General features: G+C 50.5%; 2 protein-coding genes and 1 long non-coding RNA gene across 5 annotated transcripts; 1 reads left to right on the forward strand and 2 right to left on the reverse strand.

The window, feature by feature from the left end:
* The first annotated feature begins 213 nt into the window (after positions 1-213).
* SUN2 (Sad1 and UNC84 domain containing 2) lies at positions 214-7,595 on the forward strand. Of its 2 annotated transcripts, XM_031600179.2 has the most exons (18): positions 214-303; positions 638-771; positions 1,065-1,225; positions 1,340-1,474; positions 1,835-1,930; positions 2,171-2,264; positions 2,344-2,414; positions 2,575-2,699; positions 2,892-3,107; positions 3,187-3,264; positions 3,345-3,388; positions 3,508-3,673; positions 3,785-4,006; positions 4,573-4,657; positions 4,741-4,856; positions 5,012-5,179; positions 5,278-5,370; positions 5,668-7,595. In XM_031600179.2, exons 2-18 carry the CDS (start codon positions 659-661, stop codon positions 5,779-5,781), a joined length of 2,097 nt encoding a protein of 698 aa, XP_031456039.1. In that variant the 5' UTR covers positions 214-303; positions 638-658; the 3' UTR covers positions 5,782-7,595. The 2 variants fall into 2 exon arrangements, 1 of the variants encoding a protein (XP_031456039.1); XR_004167949.2 differs by lacking the exon at positions 5,668-7,595 and having other exon boundaries at positions 5,016-5,179.
* A 580-nt stretch (positions 7,596-8,175) lies between these two features.
* Positions 8,176-25,456, reverse strand: GTPBP1 (GTP binding protein 1). 2 transcript variants are annotated; one of them, XM_031600182.2, is made up of 13 exons: positions 25,238-25,456; positions 21,040-21,151; positions 18,727-18,907; positions 17,453-17,801; positions 16,865-16,988; positions 14,927-15,041; positions 14,340-14,484; positions 14,015-14,197; positions 13,410-13,545; positions 12,660-12,838; positions 11,949-12,146; positions 10,849-10,890; positions 8,176-10,427 (listed from the first exon to the last, which is right to left on the reverse strand). In XM_031600182.2, exons 1-13 carry the CDS (start codon positions 25,427-25,429, stop codon positions 10,335-10,337), a joined length of 2,049 nt encoding a protein of 682 aa, XP_031456042.1. In that variant the 5' UTR covers positions 25,430-25,456; the 3' UTR covers positions 8,176-10,334. The 2 variants fall into 2 exon arrangements, with proteins under 2 accessions (XP_031456042.1, XP_031456041.1); XM_031600181.2 differs by lacking the exon at positions 10,849-10,890.
* LOC116233355 (uncharacterized) lies at positions 21,224-25,227 on the reverse strand. Its single transcript, XR_004167951.2, has 2 exons — positions 24,674-25,227; positions 21,224-23,271 (listed from the first exon to the last, which is right to left on the reverse strand). It is a non-coding gene; the product is annotated as an uncharacterized LOC116233355 (long non-coding RNA).
* Positions 25,457-25,730: the final 274 nt, after the last annotated feature.

Consider the following 25,730-nt stretch of genomic DNA (forward strand, 5'->3'; position numbering starts at 1 on the left):
ACCCAAGAACTTTAAAAAAAAAAAGAAAGAAAGAAAGAAAAAAAAAAGAAAAAAAAATAGCAGACAAAGGCGCGCTGTGTGCGCCGCACACGGGGACGCCCCGAGCGCAGCGCTGCGCCTCCCGGGACCCCCCCGCCCCCCCGGAGCTGCCGGGGCGGAGCATTGGGGCTGGGCGGGAGCCGGGAGGGGTGGGGGGGGGGGAGGAGGGGGAGGGGGAGGAGCGGGGGGGCCGCGTCTTGCAAAACAAAAGGGAGAGGAGCGGCGCGGGGAGCGGGCGGCTCCGCGACTGTCCTCGGCTGTGCGGTGGGTGCTGGGGGAGGGATGGGGGGGGTCCTGGGTATCGTGGGGTGGGGAATGGGGGGTTCTGGGAGTGAAGAGGTCTTGTGGCATGGGGGGGTACTGGGTGGGGTGGGAGGAGTCCCGCTCGCGTCTCGGTCGTAGGGCTGCCTGGACCAGCGGGGGGGGGGCATAAAGGAACAGTGCAGCTGTCACTGCCCCGTGAGCAGGTGCCCCTGGGTGCGCTCGGGTTGGCCTTATGCGTCCCTCGGCACGGGGGTACTTAGGGGTGTCCCCGAGCGTGGCTGCTCCCCCCCCCCCCTCTCCATAACACTGTCCCCCCCCCCCGTGTGTCCCCCAGGTGAGCCGCTGTCCCCCCACCATGTCGCGCCGCAGCCAGCGCCTCGTCACCTCGCGCCTCTATTCAGAGGATGAGGACGGCACCAGCTCCCTGCTGGGCGGCCCGCAGCTGCCCTTCAAGGAGAGCACCGCCAGGTTCGGGGGTACCGCAGGGACACGGGGGGGGGGGGAGGGGGCGGGTTCAGGCTTTTGGCACCCAGCAGCTTCGGGCGCGATGGCGGGAGGGAGGGAAGCTCTGCGAGCGCCGTGCCGGAAAACCGCAGCGGTGTAAGCGGAAGCGGGGCCGGGGGCTCCCCACCTTTCGGGGTTTCGCAAAGCAGCGGTTGCGCCGTGCCGAGCATCCTCCCAGCCCTGCAGCGCTCCCGGTGCCGGCGTCGTAGCCGCGCCTCCGCTATGTGACGCCGATCTGCTGGTTCTCATCCCGGCAGGACGGCGGCGAGGAGGAAATCAAGCGGCACCAAACGGCTGTCGCCCGGCCCCAGCACCCAGACCTCCTATTACAGCGAGTCTTTGGTGAGCGAGTCCTACCTGGGGGGCAGCCGGGGGCTGGCTGCGCTGGATGATGCCCTGGATGGCAGCACTTACTGGGGTGAGCCTGTCCTCCCGTGGCATCTGTCGCCTCAACCCCTTGGGGCATCCCGGTTGTTTCAGAGTGGCTGTTTTCTGAGCTGTTTCTATGGGATTTTTTGGGGTGGGTGAGCAGGCAGGGAGCTCTCGACCAGGAGGAGAAGGGATACAGGGGACACGGAGTCCAGCAAAGTCAACGGGCTGCTGGAGAGCCGAACTTATGACACCTATGCCTCCTCCTCTGGGTATTCCTCAGAAGACGACTATGCAGGTAGGAATGCAGTAGTGGGATGCTGGGGACACCTCCATGGGACCACAGAGTCCTAGCCCCTATTTTCAAACCTAGGGATGTGGGTTCCATTCCATGTCTTGTTGCCTCCCCTCACACAGAATCCCAGAATCATTAAGGTTGGGGAACACCTCTAAGATTATCTAGTCAACCATCAGCCCATTCCCACCATGCCCACTGACCATGTCCTCAGTGCCACATCCACACGGTGACTGTACCACCTCCCTGGGCAGCCTGTGCCACTGAGGCACCGCTCTTTCTGAGAATTTTTTCCTTATATCCAACCTGAACTTCCCATGGCGCAACTCAAAGCTGTTACCTCTTGTCCTTATCTCCCTCTAGGTCAGCTCTACTCTGCCCACAGCAGTTCGGGGTCAGGGCTGAGGACTGCCGCCTCCAGGGTTGGCTCCTTCCTGTGGCAGGTGTTCACTGCACCAGGTGAGTGAGGGCCTGAGGGGGAAGGGGTCTTGTCCCATGCCCATGTGGAGGTTTGTTGTCCTATGGGGCTCCTTTGCTCTCATGCCAACTTGCTGTTGACCATGTAGCAGTTGGTTCTTGCAAATCTGAGGCAGGGAGGGAAGGGGATGCTGCATGCATGGATTGTCTTCCTCCAGAGAGCAGCCCTGGAGGCAGAGGGGATGTCCTGGGGTTCCTCTGAGCCTGCTTGTCCTCCCCCAGCCCGATTTGTGGGATGGCTCCTGTCCTGTATAGCCACCGCCTGGCACCATGTCACTGGAAGGGCTCCCCAGCTACAGCGTGTCCCCCTGTCCAGGTGAGTGGGATCCCAGCCCCAGGAGTATCCCACCACTGCAAGACACAGCCCATAGACCTCTTTCTTCCCCACTCTGCAGGCGCTACCCGCGGCTGAAGAAGTCCCTGTGGTTGCTGCTGCTCCTCTTGCTCCTTGCTGCAGTTGCTTATGGTGAGCCCACTACTATTCCCTCATCCCACTGTGATACAGGGCTGGAGAGCCATCATCCCCATGCTGTACCCAGGATGGGATGGCAGCAAGCTCAGTGCTTGTGGCTCCTGTCCCCCGTCACCATCTCACTGTTGAACCATCTTGTCCCCTGTGTGCCTAGGAGCGTGGTACCTGTACCCATATGGCCTGTCAGCACACAGCCTCCCCATCTTCTCATGGTGGGGAGCGGGACGCTTCTCCTCCTCAGACGTGCCTGGGGCACGGGACATGACTGCACTGGACCAGGTACAAACTGGTTGCCTTTGGGGCGGGATGGCTGGGGCCAGACACCCAAGGGAGCTCTGTGCCCATGGGTGCAGCCCCTGAAGTTTGGTACATCTCAAAGATGGAGGGAGGGGAAGCAGTAATGGGGCACAGCCACCCACGTAGGCCCGCAAGGCTCACGGGGGCTGCATGGCATTCTCTTTCCCCTCGCAGGGGCTGCGAGGAGAGCAGCAGCTCCTGGCCCGCTTCCAGGCTCTGGAGAAGCGTTTTGAGGCACTGGAGGCTGCGGTGTCACGCTGGGAGCTGGGGGTGGCTGGGGGTGAACCCCCACCGACGGGAGACATGTTGGGCCTGTTGGAGGGGCTGCTGGGCCGCCGCCAGGCCAGCATGGAGGAACGGCTGCGCAGCGACATGACCGGGCACCTCCAGGTGAGGGGAGCAGGGTGGTGTGGGCATGGGGATGTGATGGGATGGGTTCTGATGTCCCCATCTCATCCTTGTCCCGCAGGGTGAGCTGGACGCCCTGCGGACACAGCTGCAGACTGATATGGACAAACGTCTGGGGAAGATGGCGCAGGCCTCGCAGGTGAGTGATGTGCACCCTGCGGGGGTCCTTGGGGCTGGTGGGCAGCATTCATGTGGACTCTTGTGCCTTTGTGCTGGCAGGAGATGGAGGCCCGGCTGCAGGAGCTGAATGCAGAGTGGCAGAGGTATTGTTGCTCAGTGTGGGGAGAAACCCCATTGTTTAGGGTGGGGCAGGCCACAGCCTGGCGTTTTGGGGCATTTGGTGGTGCTCGGTGGCATTTCTCTCATTGTGCTGGTGGCACAGGTCAGTGCAGGAGGAGCTGCAGGGCCACTGGCAGCGGGCGACGGGTGAGCTGCAGCAGGAGGTGTCAGCACTGAGGAGGGAGCTGGCAGGGCTGCGCTCAGACCAGGAGGCTGTGAGCAAGCACCTGGAGGCTGTGCTGGAGCAGATCAAGGCAACACGGGCTGACGTAAGTCCAGGACATCCCCCCTTTTAGGGACCTCCACCCCCACCCAGGGCCCTGTTTGAGGCAGAGGTGAGTGTCTCTGCCCCACAGCTGAGCCCTGTGCCACACTTCTAGGTGGAAGCACAGATGCCAGCATGGATCAGCCGCTTTCTGGCACAGAGCCGGCAGGACGAGGGCACGGCCGGGCTGCTGCTCCAGCGGGAGGACTTACAGGCAGAGCTGCGTGCCCTGGAGCTCCGGATCCTCGCCCAAATGCGGGAAGAGCGTGGGCTGGCAGCACGGGACAGCATTGGTGTGGCCCTGCGGCAGGGGGGAGCCGGGGGGGTGACAGAAGAGGTGAGTGATGGCCGAGCACTGGGGACATGGGTGGGGATTTCATGGAGCTTGCAAACAACCAGAGCCACCTTGTTTGCCCTGTCCCTAGCAGCACTGCTGAGTCATTTGGGGCAAAACGTTGCAGCAGGATGACAGTGGAGGAAAAAATGAGCTTGTTTGCTTTGGAAATTTTTGTTGGCAGCTCCCTGTGGAGGCAGGGAGGGATCGCACAGGGCTAGCGTTCCCCTCACCCTGTACAGGCTCTGTGCACATGGTGACACTGGGATGCTGAGCTTTAGGATCAGCTCTGGGGGCACTATATGGCCTTGGGCCTGGTCCATGTCCCCCTCCTCATCCATCAGCACTGGGAAGGGAGAGCCCAGCCAGCCAGGCACTGCCCCTTCCTTGCACAGCACTTCTTGTCCCGGGTATTTTTAGCAGCCTCTAATGAGGCTTTGCAGCCAAGCGCACGCCTGCTCCTTTTTGCTGCAGTGATTCATCATTGCCTGTCCCGTGAGAAGGTCCCGTGGACTGGAGGCGGGGACAGCACTCCATAGCTGTGACCAGGCCTCTCTTTATCCCCACAGCAAGTACACCTCATCGTGGACCAAGCACTGAAGCGCTACAGTGAGGACCGCGTAGGAATGGTCGACTACGCCCTGGAGTCAGCAGGTAAGTGGCAGGGAGGTGAGCTGGAGGTAGCCAGGGAGTGCTGGCACTTCTGCTTTACCCCTGTGCTCCTTTCCCTGTGCCAGGGGCCAGCGTCATCAACACTCGCTGCTCTGAAACTTATGAGACAAAGACAGCACTGCTGAGCCTGTTCGGGATCCCTCTGTGGTACCACTCACAGTCCCCACGCGTCATCCTGCAGGTGGGCACTGAGAGTGGGTTGAGAGCTCTGGGGTGATGCAGAGCTCACACTGGGCACAGTGGCTGGGCTGCCGTTGATGGGAGAAAAAACGGTCCTGATGGTGATAATGTTGCTTCTGATACCTAAGAGCTGGCATTCCTTTTCTGTGCACGTAGCCAGACGTCAACCCCGGGAACTGCTGGGCCTTCCGTGGCTCCCAGGGCTTTGCTGTCATCCGCCTCTCCAGCCTCATCCGCCCCACAGCCGTGACACTGGAGCACGTTCCCAAAGCACTGTCACCCCAGGGAACTATCCCCAGTGCTCCTAAGGACTTCACTGTCTACGTGAGTAGGGTTGTAGTGGGAAGCTGGAGGGTGGGGTGCACCTTCATGGCTCCTATTCCCCATCCTGAACATCCCTGTCTCTTTTCTATTCCCTGTAGGGCCTGAAAGAGGAGCGAGAGGAGGAGGGCCTTCTCCTGGGGCGCTTCACCTATAACCAGGATGGTGACCCCATCCAAACATTCTACTTCAAGGTAAGGTGCAGCAGTGGTGATGAAGCACTCACCATGGGAAGGAAGTTGGGTGATGGTGTTGGATGGGGGGTGGTCATGGGGTCCCTCTGTCCTCAGAGCCTTCAGTGAAGTGGGAAAGGGGCGGATGTCCACCTTAAGCCTTTCACTGGGAGGTCTTGCCTGCCCATTTCCACTTATCTTCTCCATGGAGATCTCCAGCACCCACATGGGCTTGACCCTGGGCACCTTGCTGGTCCCAGAGATCCCTTCCAACCCAACCATCCCGCAGTTCTGTGACACATCTCTCCTGTCCCCAAGGATGACGACGTGGGAGCCTTCCAGTTGGTGGAGCTGCGTGTGCTGAGCAACTGGGGCCACCCCGAGTACACCTGCATCTACCGCTTCCGTGTGCACGGGGAGCCGGCGCTCTGACCCTCCCCTGCTGCCAGACAGGGCCATCCTGGGATGCAGGAGGTTGCACTGCCCTTCGCCTGCGCTGCTGCTTGCGGAGGAAAGGACTTTTTGCCTGCAGGGGGGTGAGGCGAGGACATCCCACGCGGGTGGCTCTCGGTGCGTTTCGGACACTTCTGACTTCTGAAGCTCATTTTTTTTCTATTGGGGCTGCGCCGTCCCCTTTCTGGTGGCACATATAACCTTCCCACAGTTGGGAGGGAGGGAACTCCGTGATGCGCTGGGGCACCGTGCAGCATGGTGCTCCCCTCTGTGTTTCTCAAGATCTTAAGGACCTCAAACCCTTCGATGCTGGGCAGGCAGAGGGGACATGAGACAGTATTAATTGAGTATTGTACAAGTAAAGGTTTGGGGGGCAGCAGGAGGGGAGAAACGTGGCAGGTGTGGGCTTCAAAGCCAGTCCTGGGCTGGGGTCCATGCACTTGGACCAGCAGCTGTGTTGGGTCCCAGTGATGCTCGGGTTCCCCATGCCTGGGGCTGCCTATCCTGCTTGCTAAGCTTGAGGATGCTACGTTCAAACCTCGCCTGCTTCCCCTTTTGGATTTGCTCTGCTGTTTTTTTTTTTTAAGGGGTGGGACTGTTTTCCAATTAGATTGTTGAGGTTTTTTGTTTTTTTTTGTATTAACAATGGAAAAACTTTTTCCATGCAATTTCTACTTACGTGGAGGTGGGGCTGTGGCATGATACCACTGGAGCGAGCAGCTTCGCCTGGCAGTGGGGCTAGAGCTTCGCTTGGCACAAGGATGCACACGCTGTAGGATAAGTTGCAATAATAGGAGCACAGCTGGGCTGGGGGACGGGGCCCCACACCGGGTGCCAGCAGGACATCCTCCGAGCTCACTTTCCCACTGGCACACATGTATAGAGGCAGCTGCTGCTGGGAGCTGTTGTCCTGGGTACCATTTCTCCCATCTGGTTTGTGGTGTGGGCCATGGGGTGGAGAAGGCTTGCTGAACTTCACAGGGTCCCCCAGCCTCAGTTTACAGCTCAGCTTATGCTCTGGGGTAGTGTTTCTAACAACCACATTTGTCTTGCGTTTAGTTTGCAAATAATAATATAAGCTGCAGGGCTTGCTTGTGGTGTTTGTGCCCTGTAGGATGCTGGCATCATCCTCCCAGGTACTGAGCACTGATCCCTGCTCTGGGAGAGGCAAGGGGCAAAGAGAAGGGCACAAGGCTGTCAGCCTCAGGGGATTGGGACAATGTTGTCCCCATCTCCAATCACATGAAATGGCCGCATGGGGTCAGGAGGCCCTGCTGTTGGGGGAAAACAGCCCCTCAGCCAGGGCACTGGGGAGAGAAATAGATTTGCTCCTATATTGAGCATAGAGCTTCAACTTTTGGCATCCGCAGCCTGAGTTATTTTAAGCTTGGCTGCAGCTGCCTGCGAGTGGTGACGCTGCTGAGCACCCAGACCTGTCCTGTGTTTATTTGAATGAGAAACAGAGTGGAGATGCAGCTCTCCTCTTTATTAGGGCTGTCCATCTGCTGGAGGAAATGCCATAACCGCAGGGCTGGAGATCCGCTCTTTACTCCACTCTCCTCTGTTCTCCCCCCTCGCTCTCAGTTTGCCCAATTGCAATGTTACAGACCCACCCTGCGCCAATGGACTGTTACAGGCAGGAGATGTACTTAATGCTGTAGCCTGCTGCAAATGCTGCACTGTTTTGTTCATTGTATTTTTTAATCAACAGATTGTAATTTATGCCTATGCAAAGAAAGAAGACCAAGACAAATAAATTATATCAGAACTGCTAAGAGGTGGTTGGTTAGTTGGTGTGTTGGCAGGTGAGAACGAAATGCGGCGAGATGAGAACATCACTGCTGTAGCTGTCGTGTAGTCTCACACCCAATTCTTATTTTCCAGCTGCCATACTACATCCAGGCATGCAGGTTTGCCCTCTTACAGACCTGAACTCCTTGGGCTGCATAAGCTGAAGCCTGCAGCCTTGCTTGCTGCCTTCTAGCAATGCCACGGCTCTGTGCTGTGCCCAGGACCTGAGGCTGCCCCAGCCTTGGCTCTCCATTGCAGTTCCCTGTGAGGCTGTTTTGTGTCTGGGGGAAGGCTCTGGCACAAGGACAGCACCCCCACACTCTCGAGCTGGCTGGAGCCTATGCTCACCAATTACGGCAGAATTGCTAAGCTTGGCATTTCACCACCAATGAGAAGCACCAACTCTTACACAAAGCAAATTCTGTAGGGGCTCAGTCCTCTGGACTTTGCTCCCTGCTGCAAGCACAGCCTCCTCTTGCAGCCAGCGAAGGAGAGCAGTGCCAGGTGAACATTCTTGTGGCCGGCAGTGTTTAAGCTGCAAGCACTGCTTTTCCAGAAGGACAAAAAAACCATCAGACAGCCTTTAACTCGGAACAAACTTTTTTAAAATTTATTTTATAGATCACGCCAGCCCGAGTGATCTTTGAATGCTGGTCACAAAAGAGATCGCACCGCCTCCTTCACCCGAACCGAAGTAAACCCTCTTCCAGTCTCGGCAGTCTCCTTCATTTGGAGCACAAGGAATGGAGAAAGAGAACACCGCCGCAGCCTTCCACTCCCCTCGGAAGCGGAGGGCAGTGAAATCTGATGCATTTGATGCTGCTACAGGGCCAGGACAAAGGCAGCAGGCCCTCGTGCCCTGCTTAGCCACACTTCACACCCTCACAACGCGGGTGCTATTAGTGTCGTAGCCGCCTATGGTTCCCCCCTCTCCAGGAGAGCGCTGGTGTTTAGGCACGTAGCTGGGAAAGGACGGGCTGACCTCCCCGCTGCCACCCGTGCTCAGGCCGCTACAGTCTCTAAGGCAAAGTACCTCCTCTCCGTGGTGTTCCTCACCTCACCACGCTGCTTAATGCTTTTCGAGTGCTGATATCCACGTCAGGAGATGAGCTTTTCCCTCTCAAGCCCTAATGCTTGCTCTTGCTTGGATGGCATTTGAGCCTACCTCCAAACTTGGCTTTCCAGCCTACCTGAAACCAAGCAGTGAATGGAAGGAGCTCTACACTTCTAGCAAGAAGCAGGAACAGCCCTCTGGAGAGGGACTACAACCTTAAAGTCTCCCTCCATGAGAAGTCTTCCACTGGGGAAGAAGGACCTCAAAGAAACTGAAGGTGACCACACATGCTGGGGAGAGCAGCAATCTGCTGGTGTCCATCTCCTCCCTCCAGATGGCCCTGCACTCCCACCCACAGGGGGTAACTCCTGTCCTGCAGGCAGCCACCAAGAGGCTGAGTGAGAGGAGAGATGAGAACAAACGGGGAACTGATCGCTCACACAGCCTGGGGTTAGAAGACATGATATTAGTATTTCATAGAGCATGCTTGCAGGGCCTTCCTGAAACTAGAATTCACCATTTACAACTGAATTAATTAAATTAAAGACAGAAAAATTACCACGTACTTCCAAACCTGAAAGCACTTCTGTAAGTTTGGTCCCTCTTTGGCCAAGAGGGGAGAAGACAAATCATACAATCTCTACCACAGCCAGAGGGCCAGTGAGTTCTAGAAAACGCTTAGGAAATCCTGGAGCAACCAAAATCAAGGGAAGGTCATCTTTACCTGGTGTCTGTTCCACCCATGGGGTCTCTGTCCGTCAAGGTGAGAAGGCTCTTTCTCTGGCTCAAGGGACGGACTGAGTGCTCCTGCACAATATTGTTAATACTGTTCATTGAGCTGCCACAGCCAAGAGAGGCAAGTAGGATTTGCTCCAGAATGCACTGAACAGGCAATAGGAAAAGCAGGGAAGGGGAAGAGGATGGGCAAACCTCTGCCCATTTAACTCTGTCTCTAAAAAAAAAAAAAAATTTTAACTGCTACTAATACATTTGAGAAGGATATTTAGTATGGGATTCCTCAACTAAAGATCAAGAACTGCTTTTCAATTTCCTTCCCTCTTAGACCTCAAACAAACGAATTTTTTCTTACCATCATCTCATTCAAATCTCTGTCACTATGTGACGTGAAATTAAAACCACTTATAAATCGGTTACGATGGGGGAGAACTCAGAAACGTATCTGGCATGTGGCCACAGCAGTGCAGAAGCAGTGCCATAAAGAGTCACCCTAAACAACGAGTTTTAACCACTGCAAGTCTGAAATTTCAGGTGTTTGACAGCCCCAAGATTTGAGATAGCATGTGAGAGAGAACAGCAAGTCCTGTAGACAGAATGGGATGAGGGAGGAGGGAGGCAGCTAACTGGCTCTTCTTGGCTCTGTCCAGTCTCTCCTCTTATCTTCATGCACACAAAATATAATAAAAACTAAGAATAAAAACTAAGCCCATGATGTACAAAAATGTGTCGACAGGGGGAGGAGGAAGGTGTCAGTTACTCTGTTCTGTGTCTTATCACCTTCATTAGCTTATAAGTTAATGTTCCTCTCCATCTTCTCCTTTGAGGAGGAAGGAAGTTTCTTCTGCAGCCAGTCAGCTGGGATGGGTTTTGGTTTGAGCTGCTCTGGATCTTTTGGATAAGAAATGAAGGAAAGAGGAAGAATTCCTCAGGAGGAGGAGGAGTAAGAAATTTAGCAGCCGCTGGCAGGAGTCACACAGGCTCCTTGAGACTTCACTTTATGGCGCTGACCTCCTCGTCGCCGGCCTCCTCCTCCAGCTTTCGACTGAAAAACAAGAAGAGACATCTTACTATGCAGTGACCTCTACATCAGATCATCAACACAGCAGGAGTCCAACACACACATCCAGATACTGGGATGGTGGTTGTGACTGATTGGCTGCTTACCACTGCAGGAAGGAAAAAAGGCAGACGCACCGTGACGGAAGGAGCGACGAGACAGACAAACACGTTAAGAAGTGTGGGCCTTCGAGCTGGGGAAGATCTCATTTCCCAATATTCTGGATGCTTAACTCCTCTAGGAGTCAGCAGGAGCCACAGAACTCAGCGTCTGGGCAACTGAATCTCAGATTCCCTGGGCTTTGTGGGGAATGAAAGGAGGGCCCCCCTCCCAGCACTCCTGCTAATATGACTCTGTCCCCAGACTCCAGCCAAACCCACCATTGTCATTCAAAGTAGCCAAATACCTTGTTGCCCTCACGGATGTGGGGCTCTTCATCCAGTGCAGGCTGATGGGAAGCATCGAGGAGAGAGAGACAGAAATCAGCAAGAGCAAAAGCAACACAGACTCTCAGGGGTAGGGACAAAACAAGCGAGGAGCTTTTCCTATAACCACAGTGATTCCACAACAAGGTGACAAACGATCAATAAGAAGCCACAAGCATATACACAGGAAGGAACCTCTGCCAGAGGGCCCTCTTTCAGAAGCAAGCCTGGCCAATTGCAGCTACTACAGTTAAAATTAAAAGCAAGAACATTGACCAAGACTCTTGACAGTCTGTTTCTGAACCTTTGCTGCTTACCAGGTAAGTACAGCAAAAGGAGAAGATCTGTGTAATAAAGCTGATAAAAATAACTCCTAAAGCTTGCTGTTACGATGGAGTTTCTGTTCCTTTCACAGCTGGGTATCCTTCTTGGAAAAACCAAGCTGAGAAGTCCTAACCAACAAGGCAAGCTGGACAAATCCGTCTAGAAAGTGAATGGCCTTTCCTTAGAATCATAATATATTCCAAGCTGGAAGGGATCCATAAGGATCACCAAGCACAACTCCTGGCTCCAGAAAGGAGCACTAAAAAACCCAGACTGTGCTCTTCTCCTTAGATATCTCCATCTTCGTTCCATGATCTGTGCTCGATACCACTACTCGTGTCACAGTTTCTCTAGTGTGGGGATTCTCCATCTCTCATTCAGACAGTAGAGATACATTCTGTGTTTTTTTAGATGCTTTGCTACTTCAGTTACTGGGCATATGAAAGAACTTTTCCACCACGACCGCAGTCAAGTAGTGAGACATTGCAAAGTTACACAGTCTTACTCCTGAGGTCAATTTTAATTGTCCCAGGCCCCTACACTTCTTGCTGCTGGAAGGTCAGCCATGAAGAGTCATCCAGTCATCAGATAATTCTGATTTTTGCTGTGAGACCATATTTCCATTTGCTTCTGCCATACATTAAGTCTTGAGGTGAGTGGAATGAAAATAACAGTTGTGTTTTAGAGCATCTTTCCTCCAACAGCTGAAAAACAGGCTGCAAAGAGCTAGAAAGGACAAGCTGCTTTCCTCACTTACCGATGGCTGCAGGGCAGTAGGTGTTGGTGGTGCTGCGGCTGTTGAGGGGGGCTCATCCCCCACCAGTGGGCCCCCAGTTGCCATCCCAACTGGAGGAACACCATCCTCTCGTTTTGTAAGAGCTCCCTTCTTTGTTGACTGCATCTTAATCTGCTGTGGCTTGGAGTTCATTGGGGAGTTATTGGTGGTCTGGAGTAACTGCATATCACAAAGGGAGAGGACACAACATTAAAATTGCTAGGTCAATCTGTTAAGGTTCAGCACCATTTTTTAAACAAACAAATAAACAAAAAAAAAATTGGGAGAATTAATACTAACACATACTGGGAAAAGAATGCAGACAGTGTTCTGTTCAAAGAAATCTTCATCTGCCCTTCAGAATCCCTATGGGGCTGAAAGTGCCACTCAGATGAGATGCCACTCAGACCTCCACCATGTGAATCAAAGAGACCAGCTGGAAGCTCTCAGAAAGAGACTAAGCCTTAAGAGCCAGAGGCATTTGGGTCACCCCCTACTGCCTCATCCCCTCACTTGTACCAGACAAGACCCACCACACAGCAAAGCATCTGCAACCCACGTCAGGACTGACGTCTGTGATTGAAGGATGGCCTCTTCCTTCAATTCTCCAGAGCTATTGGGACTCTCCTACTGGCTTCTCAGTGACACAAGTAGCTAATGGGCAAAAAAAAAGTCAGACTCTTTGGCCCTTACCTTAGTGATGGTACCCACAGCTTTGGTACGGCCTTCACGGAAGACCAGACGCTGGTCTATATGCAAATATTCTGGGGTTTTGATGAAACGAAAGTGCACTGTGGCTTTGTCCCCTGTCCGCAGGCAGTCCTTGTCCATGCTGAGAATTGTGGCTGTCTGACGGATGCTGCCACAATGCACTGTGAATGTAATGCACAAAAGCTTTCAACAAACGGTGTCATTAGAGGAATAAGCTTTAGGAAGACATCTAAGGCAGCTCTTGCTACTTTAAAACTAACAGTGCTGAGTTTGACAGGTGAAAATCAACTCAGTAGCATAGACTATATGCGTCACACGTCTGCCTTTATTCAGTCCTCAAAGAGAAAACCTGTATGAGAGAGAACAGCTGCCTTTGGATGGAGACTTTATGAAGCACCCTTAACAGAATCCTACAGACCAAGCAGCTGGGCTAGAGAGCCAGACCCAGAATGAGTTTATCTGCACTGGAAGATTAAGAATCTTTGCACAATGGAGATACAGCTCAAGCAGGCTACAAAAACACTTGAAGTCACAGATCTCCTTTTTACACATTTCTCTCCATTACTCTTCTCAGTTTCTTCCCTCCTGTCCCTCTAATGGATTGCTGGAACAGTAAAAGCAAAAACTCAGGCTTCTATTCAGGCTGACAGAGCCATCAGGACTGAAAAGACTAAAGCTGAAGTAAACTACTACCAGTGGGAAACACAGCTGAGACTGCACTCTGACACTTACCCATGGCCTGATACCGTGGGCTGATGGTGGTGGGGTGATGGAGCACCAGAATCTCTGCTTCAAACTCCCACGATGCTTGTGGATTCAGGCGGGGTGACACCATTACCATTCCTTTCCGGATGGAAGAACGCTTGATCTGAAAAGCAGAGACCCAAAAAAAGTCTTCAGCATGACTCTCTGGAGAAGAAATTTTCTCCTCTGGATGACTGCATCCAGAAGGATCCTGAGGGACTTCACAGATCATGCACACAAAGGCAAAGCAAATACAATTTAGCAGTAGGCAACTATGTTATGCAAAGGTTGCAAAAATCAAGTTCAGCAGAAATTTCTGAGGACATCTTACTCAGAAATACTTATGCAGCTGCAGCACAGAGAATTTTCTTGCTTTGTTACACATCTTCAACATTCCTCATTGTCTTGGGTCCCCCTGCTGCAGTCTGGCACCTGTCAGGTGGAACATGGGATCTACAGGGTTTCTATGGGATTTTACTGTGCCACAAAATGAGGTAGCTGAGATTTGCAGTCCAACAGCAGCTGATCTTCAAGAGCACTCTGAAATTACGGGGGTAGCTCCTATTCTGGGGGTCCTGAGCAGATCATCTCACCTTTTTTAAAGCAAAGGAGGCAGTCTGGCCTCCCCGCACTTCTTTGACAGGCATTCTCTTGCGGTGGATGGATTTGACAGCAATAGGCAGGAAGTTGCCAAGTGGATCCGGCCCCAATAGCAAGGTGTCATTCAGCTTGATTAGGCCTCTCAGTGTCGTCCCAGACACAACCGTTCCTACACCCTATGCCAGAAAACAAACACCAGTAATGAAGGTTATTCAACCACACTCACAGATGAGCTCTAGAACATCCCTCCCTAGGGATGACACCTGCTTCAACCTAAAACACACAGCGGAAAATTGCTCCAAATGCCAGATCCCTTACCGGGACAGAGTAAGTATCATCTATCTGGAATTCTGCTGGTTCTTCTTCCCTGTAACTGGTCCGTGGAGACAAGAGATTAAGAAACATCTTCAGCAAATCTAGGTTCTCCCCGGTGACGTTTGAAATCTGGAAAATGGGACACATCCTGTAAAGGGAAATTGATGAAAACTGAGTTAGTTCACTTTCCTGCCTGGGATTCCACACGTAGGGAGACATTCAAAATCTTGGACTGTATTCAACACATAGTGCTGGGAAGGGAGAGCCTGACAAGCAGTTAGATGTACAACACCCCATCTCTGAAACTCTACAACACTGCCTTCTGCCTTCTAATGACATTCAGGAAAAGGTGTAAGGTTCCAGGACTGAAGAAAGTCGAGTACCCTGCAGATTGCCCAGAAGTAGCCTCTCATTTCTGTATCAGAGTGGAGCAACAAGCAGGTCAATCTCAGAACACGTTCTTGGGGAATCAACACACCACATGGCAAACACAACCTGAACACATCTAGACAATGGGACTCTCTCTGAACCTTCTCACCCAGTCTCCAGACAGGATTGAAAGAGAAACAATTCTCTTCTACTCCCATTACCTCTCTGAGCTGAAGTTGGAGGCTGTTACAATGACATCATCCTTGCTCTGAACCAGCACGGGAATCTTCCTGCACCCTGGGGACTTCAGCAGTCGCTGTAACAGCTTCAGGGTTTCTTAAAGGGTGAAATGAATATTGTTAGGGCAGCATCTCCCGCCTTTACAAATCACTTTTGCTGGCTTTCCCGAAGGGAGGCTGGCACTCTTGCACAAATAGACAGGAGAAAATGGCCAAAAGTGTGTGAGTGCTACTGTGAGTTTGCTACAGCCAAAGTGGCATTTAGGAGCCATTCCATCTTCTACTTCATGCCTGCTGCAAAGCGACAGACAGATATTTGCAGCTACAAGTGCAATGCGGTGAAGTACAAGTTTTATAGCTGTCTATTAAGGAGCTGTAAGTAGTTCTAAAATACTTCCTCTTCCTAGAAAGGCTTTCTTATACCGGAGAATATGTGAATTAGAAATCAATTTTGACCAAACAAACCTCAAAAGACTTTGGCTGGCAACCAATCTACCACAGGAGATCAGAGAAGCATAAAAAGAGTAAAGATCATTTTTAAAGACTACGACAACGTAGAACCAGATATAACAGTTTTGGGACAAATCTCCCAGCTCCCAGCTTTGAATTCTTCCCTTTTTAATTTATATTCTAAGCCTCCTATTTGTCATCTGGCAGGGGCAATACCTCATGCACTAGCATCAGTTTTCTGCAAAGTGCCTTAAAACATGAGGGGAAAAAACAAAAGGCTGATGTGGGGTTTAAAAGAGTAAATCATTCAACTGTCATCCAATTAAATGGTTTTTGTGAACAAACAATTGCCTATCGGAGAGTAATGTTTTGGATACAAAGACAAACATCTAATCATGCCATCTGCTCTTCACAGATACATCTGAGCCAAACCTTGTGTCAATTTAATTTAAACAGAACACGACACAAGGGAAGCTTCTCCCAAGAGCAGCACTTCTCTCCTCACTGAGCCAAACATTCCCCTTCCTTCCCAGTCATTATGTTATTAGTCAGGCCTTGCTTTTATTTCACAAACTTATTATAGAAATATTCAAATTCATTTTTGATCACATGTTTCTGTTGGCTTGAAACATACTCAGGATTTTTACAAAAACAAGCTGACTACAGACAGTACTGGGAGCACCCACTTTCCCGATCCAAAGGACTGCTTAGCAAAAAAAGCATCACTCAATTAACAACAGAACATTCTTGAAGATGTGAGAACACATCAGGGGGATTTTAAAGGTGAGAACTGGTCGCACCCTGAGAAAAATGTCAAGCAGGTTAAAGGCCCACTGCTGGGGTCCCAAGGAAGTTGCTAGCCCCTGCTGCTCACTACCATCCTTCACCTGTGCCTTTTCCAGTCCTGCTACACATATATGGCTGCCTTGAACTGTGATTTACTGCATGTTGGTTAGTTGGTCAGACAAAGGAAGGAGCTGCTGAAGTGATGCCAGCATATCTGAGAAGTGCCCAGGTAAGCAGGATGCAACGAGCAGCTGGCCTTTTGCCTAGCAGCTGCCAGAGAACAAGACTGACCACAGCTTAAGATCATATCCACACTGTGGGCAAGGAGCAGTAAATTTCAAGAGAACTTCCAGACTTTCTCTTCAGGTTTGAACACCCACAGAGAAAACAAAAACCACTGCCCTACCTGCACACTTTTCTCCTTAGAGCTCAGTTAAACGAAATCCTATAGCAGACACTTTTTTGTTGACCCTCCAAGCAGAGTCACTCTGAAATGGTGACTACAAGCAAACTGCCTTGCAAATGGGTGAGGGAAATAAAAGTTTAGATTTCTGGAAGGTGTTTAAGATGCAGTCAAAACCAGACAAAGCAGCTTTCCTTTGGCAATGACTCCTTAACCCAAATGGAGGATAATGGCAGATTCAGAGGTAAGGAATACGCCTGGAAAGAGCTTGTAGGACTTACCTTGGAGAATATTGGCTGGGCACATGTCAATCTTGGTCACCACAACAAAGACAGGAACATTGAGTGCAAGTGCCAGACCCAAATGCTCCTTGGTCATTCCCACAATCCCAGCATTACTGCCAACCTACAGCAGATACAAGATACGTGGATGTCAGTATTCCTCCTTCAGTGTTCCTCCTGCAGCAAGCTGGCTTACACAGAACGTCTTGCACCAGACTCACAGTAGACTGTGGTCAGGTTGTAGATGTGGCAGTGGAAACAAATGAGGAGACTCTGCTCACTTCAAATGCTCGCAGCTATTGGCTAAGGAATCATTTCTACACAGCTCTAACAAGGTGCTCTGGAGTCTAGAAAAGCTTTCACTTCCTAAGAATCATACATCTTGGACCTCTTAGTGACTGAGAGTCCTGGGGAACTTGTCCCAGAATCCTGGTTATATACTCCTAGCCCCCCAGCTCCTCTCCACCTCTGGGAGATGCTGCCTCCCTCCACAACCCATAGGGACCTTGTAATAGAGAAGAAGTTGAGGCTGTAAAGCTGCAAACAGCACTCTTTCTGCAGGTACCACATATCTTTCTTGCTACCTACCATAAGCATGCAGAAGTCAGGTAAATGGCCAGTCATGCCAAAGACGGTGGTTTTCAGGTATTTTTCGTGACCAGCCAGGTCAATGAAAGTAATGACCTTGGTGGATTTCTCGCAGATCTTTGTCCACTCCAAGCTGCCACCATGGCTGTCAGGCTTGTTCACCACGTTGCCCTCGCTATCAAAACCCAGGATGTCATTGCCCACACTGCTGGTGCGGCCTGACTCAATCTCATGCTTATGGCGGAAGAGCTTTTGCCGAGCAAAGCCTCGGCCGTTGTCGAGTTCACCGTGTGTCAGGACACCCAGCAAGGTGCTCTTTCCTGCATCCACATTGCCAACCACTGCTACCCTGAAGGAGAAAGCAAAAAGGAGCGTGTTGAAAATCTGATATCTGAAGCAACAAACTCCAAACACCACTGCTCCTGCCAATAGTTTCTTCTCCCTAACCTGCAAGCAGCATAAAAAGTTGGATCTCTACAAGCAGAGCAGAGGTTTCTTCACTGTTCCCAGTTAACAGGGAACATCACAAGCTCCGGAAAATGAGAAGTAGAAGATTGTTGAAATATGTCACTGATGCTCAGAATTTAGAGCGCTGAATCCAGAATTGCTTGGCGCTTATACAGAATATCTCTTCTCCTAACTCCTAGTCTCTGCAGTCAAACACGGGTGCTGTGGCAGTTCAAAAATCTAAATCTCAGCTTGGGCTAGAATCCCTATACCATTTTTGTATTCTTCACACTGCAATAGCACCATATGCTAGGGAGAAAAGAGAAATATAAGTTGCTGTTCCTGGAAAAGGCAAAGCCCAAACAACAACGAAACCTTCTAGGAGAAGATCCTTCCTTACAGCAGTCCCCCTCCTGTTTCTGATAAAGGTGATGATTATGGCTGTTGACAAAAGGTGGAAATCCAAGGCTGGGCAGATTCTGAAGTCAGATTACACAAGCTATTAGATATCCACTAAAAGACGATCAGAATCATCACATTCTTGGAGTGGAAGAAAATCCTAATGGAATTCGAGCACAAATATCCCCACACCATCACCCAAACAACAGCTCCCAGCTATATAGAGCTAAATCTCTACAGTTTGTGTGCAAAAAAAGATAGCAATAACAACAAAAAGGAGATTTCATTAGCAAGGAGTGGTCAAGCTTTGCTGGGCAATGACAACACCTAGACTCAAACCAGCGTTGCTGGCTCAGCATCACAGAGTGCTCACAGGGTAAGAATGCAGCAGGGCTGCTGACTAAACCTGTCTCCACCCGGCTCCTCACCTGACCTCCAGGAAGTCGTTGTCACCCACACGTTTCCGAACCAGGTAGTCCTGCACCTTGCCCCCTGCCTCTTGGTGCTCCCGCAGGAGGATCACGTCAGCCTCGATCTGCTCGGCCATGCTCTTCAATGTGGCATAGGATGCTTCCATGTCTGCCTCGCTCAGACCGTACTCGGTCCCATCTGGTGTGAGGTTGAGGAGACAGAGGACAGTCTGTGAGCGTCACTGTGCAACAGCCAGCAGCAGTTTCAGCCCTGTTTGGCACTTTCACACCGATCAGGATTCACACGTGAACCAGAGACATCAGCCGTGTCAACAGAATAAATGTCCTTTGCCAAAGAGAATAAAGGACTTCCTATTTTAAGTCTTAAAATACACTAGAAATGCACCATCTTTCACCAAAGAGAGCTTTCCTTGTTATTATTACAAACAAGAATCTCCTTCAGTCTGATAGAGAATCTCCACTCACGCTGTAATAAAGGAAAAACCATAGAAAAACTGAAAGCTCTGACTGGAATATCATCATGGTTAACCAGTGAATGTGGAGGCAATTTAAGCTATCAGCTTACTTCAGAAAAAAACACATACCAACTCCACTTTTCTGCAAATCTGGCCTGCGCAGCAATTCCTTTGGCCCTCATGTGCTCCAGTTAAAACAAGGGTTTTGGCCCATCTCACTGCCTTCATCCTTGCACTTGGAAGAAATGCTGACAAGTACACGAGGCAGGGAAAAAAAAGAATGAGGCACTCTTGCTTCTTTCTGCACAGCTCACCCCAGCAAAGTGCTGACTGTCAGAGAAAGCCAGTGGCAACCACTCAGCCACTTGAAAGGCCACCAGAGCTCTCAGCTGTTCTTCTACCCTAAGTATTCAGAAGCTGCACAGATCTCAGGCCAGAATCTTCTCTGTGGGGTAAAAAAAAAATCAACCAACCAAAAAACACACACAAACAAAGGTGAAGTGACATATAGCACCTGGATGACCAAAATTACTGCTGTACAGTCATTTATATGCATGGCTGACTCATCAGCTGGTAAGCAGTAACTGCACTTTGCATGGACTAATCAGCATTTCAGTCACTGCAAAGCTCTACAGCACACAGAGCTGCTGGGCAGTTTTTTGTAAGCAACCTAAGAACTTGTGGAGATGGTGGGGAAAACAAGAAGCATCATGATTGGGGTTCTGGGTCATAGAAGGGAATAAGGAGTAGAGGATGGGAGTTACAGCTAAGGGAGAACAGGTATTTGTCAATACTGATGAAGCAGCCTTCCCTGGCCTCTCAGTCATCACACCCCCATACTAAAAATCACAGACACTCAAAGGGAATGAGAAAGTGGAGGGATATCTTTTTTTTTTTTCTTCTATTGGATGCTGTTTCCAATAGCCCCAATCTACAGAAAAGAACCTCACTTTTCTCAGCTATGCAGTAGCCTGAAGTAGTCAGAAGTTTTATCTCCTGTTTTAAGCAACAAGCACCTATTTTAAGTACATCATTGCAACAGTAACCTGTTAACACACCCATAACTTGTTCCAGAAGAGAAAGGATTTACTAGCCTGGCTAGCTAGATCTCCCTGCAATTGTGATTATCAGGAAGACCAAGGGCTCAGAATACATATGGGAAGCTTGTCTGGATACAAAAGCATTCCCTTGAAGTTGGCTGCATGACCACTGCCCATCTAATCCTGGCTTCTCTTCTATGTTGGCTGCTTTGTGAGACACGAAGAAAACCTGAAAAGCAAACAGTGCTGAGGTAGCACAATTCCCTCCATTACTGCAGCCAACCCTAACACTGATGACCATGGTTTTATATTCTTCCTCAGACATAGCAACCAGTAGAACATTTGCCTACAACTAGATATTCAATAGATATTTAGCATACTTTAAGTATGTTTTTAGCATTATGATAGAGACACAGAGGCAAGTCATTTTGCATTCAGAAATTTGCATTTCAAAACAAGACCACGCACAGTGCTATTTTATCAGCATCAGATGGGAACGTTCCAGTCATGAAAAAGAACAAAAAGGTAGCCCACCCTAAACTGCTAAAACCTGCAAAGGCAAACGCGTGCAGTCACAGCTGAGTGAATGGGACACAAAGACCTCATGTTCAGAAAAGGCAAACATCCCTCTCTGCAGCAGAGGCAAACACTAATAAAGAATCCGTATGATTTTATACAAGAAGTACACAAGATGGCCTTCTGCTACACTTTAGGAAAGTTTCCATGTTACTCTGGTGAGGTGTCATCTTCAACAGCAGTCACAGAGGTTATCATTTTCATGTTTTCTCTTGTTATCCAGAGGAAGCTGTACTGACCTGATCCCTGCCCGATGACATAGATGGTCTCCCCGCATCCCTCATCGATCCTCTCCGACATCTGCCGCAGCAAACTGTCGTACTGCTCTGAGGTTGGACTCACCATCACCAGCTGGAAAAGAGATTAAATACCCAACATGCAGATGTCAAGGAAAAAATAAAATCAAAACCTACTTCCGCTATAAGTACAATCAAACAGTGTGCTTTATTGAAAGATGAAGGCTCTTTTCCAAGGACCGTTTTCTGGCTTTGTGCGTATATGTGGCTGGTTGTTTTTTTTTTTTAGGACAGTTTTGCTGGCAACTATTTCCTTGTGACACTGCATGAGATGATTAGCCTGAGCTCAGAGCTCATTTACATGGAAAGGTTTACTTCAAAGCAAGTAGGAATACCAAGCATCTCATTTTGAAGCAACCGATATTTAAAAGCCACATGCAAGTGAGCATCCCACTTTGACTTCTGTGAAATACTTGTTTCCATGCAAGGAAAGCACAAAGGGGATGAGGGATTTCCTCCAAACAAACACCATAGGTGGGTACTTCTGCTGTTCATCCACAACTGGAAGCTCTGCATACCCACTGCAAGGCACAAGTAGGCAGCAAAACCAAGAGCTCTGTAGATATGCACTGCCATGACACCCTACAGCACTCCATGAAATCCATACTTCCACCAGCTGCTCTTACATACGTGCTCCATAAGCACACCCAGAAAGATATATTTCCCTCCACTGTGCACCCAGACCAGTGTGAAACTGGGCTAGATTTGTCTAAAGCATATGGCTTACAGCAGCTCACAATCATTACAACTGCAGGCCTCAAACAGCCTGACTTGCTGGCACAGCTAACAAAACGTATATTCAGCTTTTGCCACCTGCTGCTACATAGGTGATGAAGTCCTTTCTTAGAAATCTGGAGCATAAAGCATCATAACCAATGTTTGAGCAGCTTTCAAAACTACAGCAATGAGCACATCTGGAAAAATGAAGCACAGATACCAAGTGCTAATAGAGGGCTTAAGGCAGCCTAAGCAACGCCTTCCTTAGATCTTAACAGTAGCAGAGAGCATCAGTACTTCTGCAAGGGACAAAGAGCTGAGAGACAACCACCTTCGTGTACTTGTTCTAGATGCATGCCCTATCTAAGGCTTTGAACTACTTGGCACGGTCTGCAAAGCAGTTCAGATAGTAAAGCTCTCTGATGTACGAGGCCACAGTTTTTCTCTATTGTACTATAAAGCACTGAGTTTTGCCTTTATTACTGGTCTGTTCTGGTTTGGTTAGGCTTTGTTTTGTTTTTCAGAGGAGACCACTGAATGTATGAAGAGGAGAATCGGAATCTACTCAGAGGTTTGATCAGGACAGGAATGAAGGGCTGCGTGTTGACATGTAGGGCTTGTTTTGTACAGCCAGCACTTTCAGGAACTCCTGGCAAACCATCTCACTACTCATGCTAGTGAATGAGGACAAGTCAGGAACTCAGGAATATCTATTAAATAGGTGGTTATATCCATTAAGATCAGTAAACAGAGGAGTCATCAGCATAGAGGCATGCTAACTTTCATTTCTTCAAGCCTCAGCACCAGTTTCATTCTTCTACAAGTCTGAATGCTTCAGCAGTGCGTTGACTGAAGTACCAGGCACATTTCAGCTGAGCAGCTCGCTGCAGCCCTTCTTCACAGTGCTGGGCAGGAGGGCTGTAGGCTCACAGAACACAGTATATGCACATATTCAGGTAGCACAGATCAGAACGCTGTTCCCCATCAGCAACGGTGCTGCTGTAAGGTGTTCCAGGTGTTCAGGGCTACAACACTGCCCTGAATAGCAGGAGTCCTTCAAAGCCTCCCCCATGGTGATGAAGCTTGCATATGATATGATTTAGTGGGATGCAAAGAGAAAGAAGGATAGATCAAGTGGCAGCTTTCACGGATCAGATCTTTCAGTATTGTTCAGCATTTCTCATGGCTGCTTCTGCTGCCTGCAGTCACCAGCCAGTTCTGCATTGTCCTAGCTCACTGCAACACTTCATTTGGTGTTTTGAAGATCCCTTCTGTGTCAGAGAGAGGCCCTCTGTGTTTGTTTTCTTTTCCCACCTTTGAGAAATCCCATCTATGCTTGTATTAAACACTCATTTTTCAGGTTTTCATCAAGTCAAACATTTTCACTTTTGTTCTTTCAACTTTGCCAGACATTGAGCAGTTTGCAGAAGTCATGCAGGTCTAGCAATCTCAGAATTCCTATAAGGCAAAAAAGCAAAAGCCAGTTATTGTTCTATTCTCATGACAGCAGAAAGAAACATCTCTCTCACAAATTTGAGACATCATCTCTAAAGTCCCAACACAATGTTTGGGGAGAGGTCACATTTCCCACCTTTTCTCTGATCAGCTCTGGGATTAACACAGACCAGAAACTGGCAGCAGCTACAGCTGGATGAGCTGATCCCAAGGGGCAAGCAAACTGTGCACTCTGCTTTGCTCATCAGCAAGAAAGATGCCATAATCAACAAACAGCAATTTAAAGCTTCTGCTGCGATCAAGCTAAGGCTATAGTGTGAATACTTCTCAGGGAGTCCTAAGGGAAGATACATCCCCTACCCACAAGGTGAGCAAACTACAAAGGTTAAAGGCAAAACAAATACTAAGCAGCATTCAGTGCTGCTCTACTGGTATGACACAGTCTGACGTTTGGCTGGGAGGCTACCACGAACCATTGGGAAGTCAGGGGAAAGACAACCCAGCCCTGTGACATTTCAGTCTTACACCAACTCCTTCTGTAACATCGTATTTTGCTTCCTATTTCCTGTAGACAGGCATACTTTGAGTGCTACTAATGTTCTGTTGTCAGCATAGAACAAATGTATAATAACTTAAAAAATTCTGCTTCACTAATAGCTTGGTGAGATATGTTTTTGACCTAAAAAATAATTACTACTGCGGTGTATTAGTATTGAAGGGAAAACAAGCACCTATTAAGATTAATGCGATAATGGATTTGCACTGATGAATGGAACAGTTTGCTTGATCAACTGATAAAGTATATGTGCTTGATAAGAGAATCAAGAGAATCCCCAGTGTTGTTCTCTAAGAAGAGCAGAACTCACAGCAAACACACTGGGGAGGGGAATGGGAGAGAAGTGTGTCAGACAGCAAGCAGCTGGGTCAGAGCGGGACAGAAGGCCAGCAAACAAACTAACTGCAGTGGGAATCACTGTTTTAAGCAGGAAGTGGTGAGAAGTAATTCAGCTGGATAGACAGAGAAATAGGGGGGTTGGGGAAGAGGCCAAGTTAACTCTTGTGTTCTCACCATATGGGACTGCTGTTTTGAGAACAGAGCATGGGCAGAGCTCACAGCCTCAGCACTCATCCAAGATAGAGATCATAGAATCACAGAATCATTATGATTGGAAAAGGCCTCTAAGATCACTTAGTTCAACTGTCAGCCCATCCCCACCATGCCACTGCCCACGTCCCTCAGTGCCACATCCACAGGTTCTGGGACACCTCCAGGGTTGATGACTGCACCACCTCCCTGGGCAGCCTGTGCCACTGCAGCACCGCTCCTTCTGAGAAAACAGGGCAGCAGGTGTATATACTGCCGTGCAGAGAAGTCAATCGTAATAAAGGACAAAATAATGCTCACCTGTCACTTCCACTTTGCCTGCAGGTGCCTGGGAGCAGATGGCTGGCTGCCGACACCAATGGAAGCAGCAGGACGAGAGCTTTCCTCCCTCTTGGTCTGAGCTGTGGGCGGTTCCCGGCTGTCAGGGCTGCTGACAGCCCTCGGAGCCCTCCTGCGCGCTCCTCCACTCCGGTTGTACCCAACACAAAGCACACACACAGGTCGGCGCTGGCATCCAGTACCCGCACCTCGCCCAGCTCTTCCAGACACAAACAGGTGGCCCGGCAGACGCTGAAGTTTCGATGCTCACCCTTCGCTTCCTTACAGGATATCTTCCAAGCATTCAGAGCTCAGCCGTTCCCCCGCAGCCAAAGGCTCCTACAGCCGCACACCACAGCTCCCCTACGCGTACAGAGGAGCCGGGCCCTCGGAGCACAGGGTTACAGCGAGCGGCCGAACGGGACAGACCTCGAGGAGCCCTGGCGCGGTTCCCGCTATCTCTACCGACCCCTTCCCTCCGGACGGGACCCTCTGACAGCAGGCCCAGCCCGTGCCCGCCGCCGGAGCGCCCGCCGCCGGGCCTACCTTACTGGTGAGGTCGATCTCGGGCTCTCCGTTCAGCGTCTCGCCGTCCTCCGCCTCGAAAGAAGAGCGCAGGGAGCGGGCGGCCGCCGCCGAACGAGGCCTCCCGCCCGGAGAGCCGGGCTCCGGGGCGAACATGCAGGCCGGCACCGGGGAGCCCCCCGCCGGGGAGCGGCTCCGCTCCGCCGCCGCCATCTTCCCTGCCCCGGCACTCCGCCCCCGCCCCTCCGCCCCGGGAAGCGCGGAGGCCACGCCTCCCGCCCGCCAAGGCGGTGCGCGGGACGGACAGCCAATGGGAGAGCGGGAGGGGAGGGCAATTAGCCTGTAGTCACGGCGACGGAGGGCGGGTCCGTGACGGGGGACCACGCCCCCGCGAAGCGCGCGAAGCCAATGGGAGAAGCAGTGCCAGCTCGGCTTGTTTTCTATGTATACACACACAACAGAGTCCGCTCGACGTGTCGAGTATTTCTTGCCCAATAGGAGAGCTCTTCCTCTT

The sequence above is a fragment of the Phasianus colchicus genome, chromosome 1 (assembly GCF_987193195.1).
Source record: "Phasianus colchicus chromosome 1, bPhaCol1.hap1.1, whole genome shotgun sequence".
Taxonomy (NCBI): Eukaryota; Metazoa; Chordata; class Aves; order Galliformes; family Phasianidae; genus Phasianus; species Phasianus colchicus.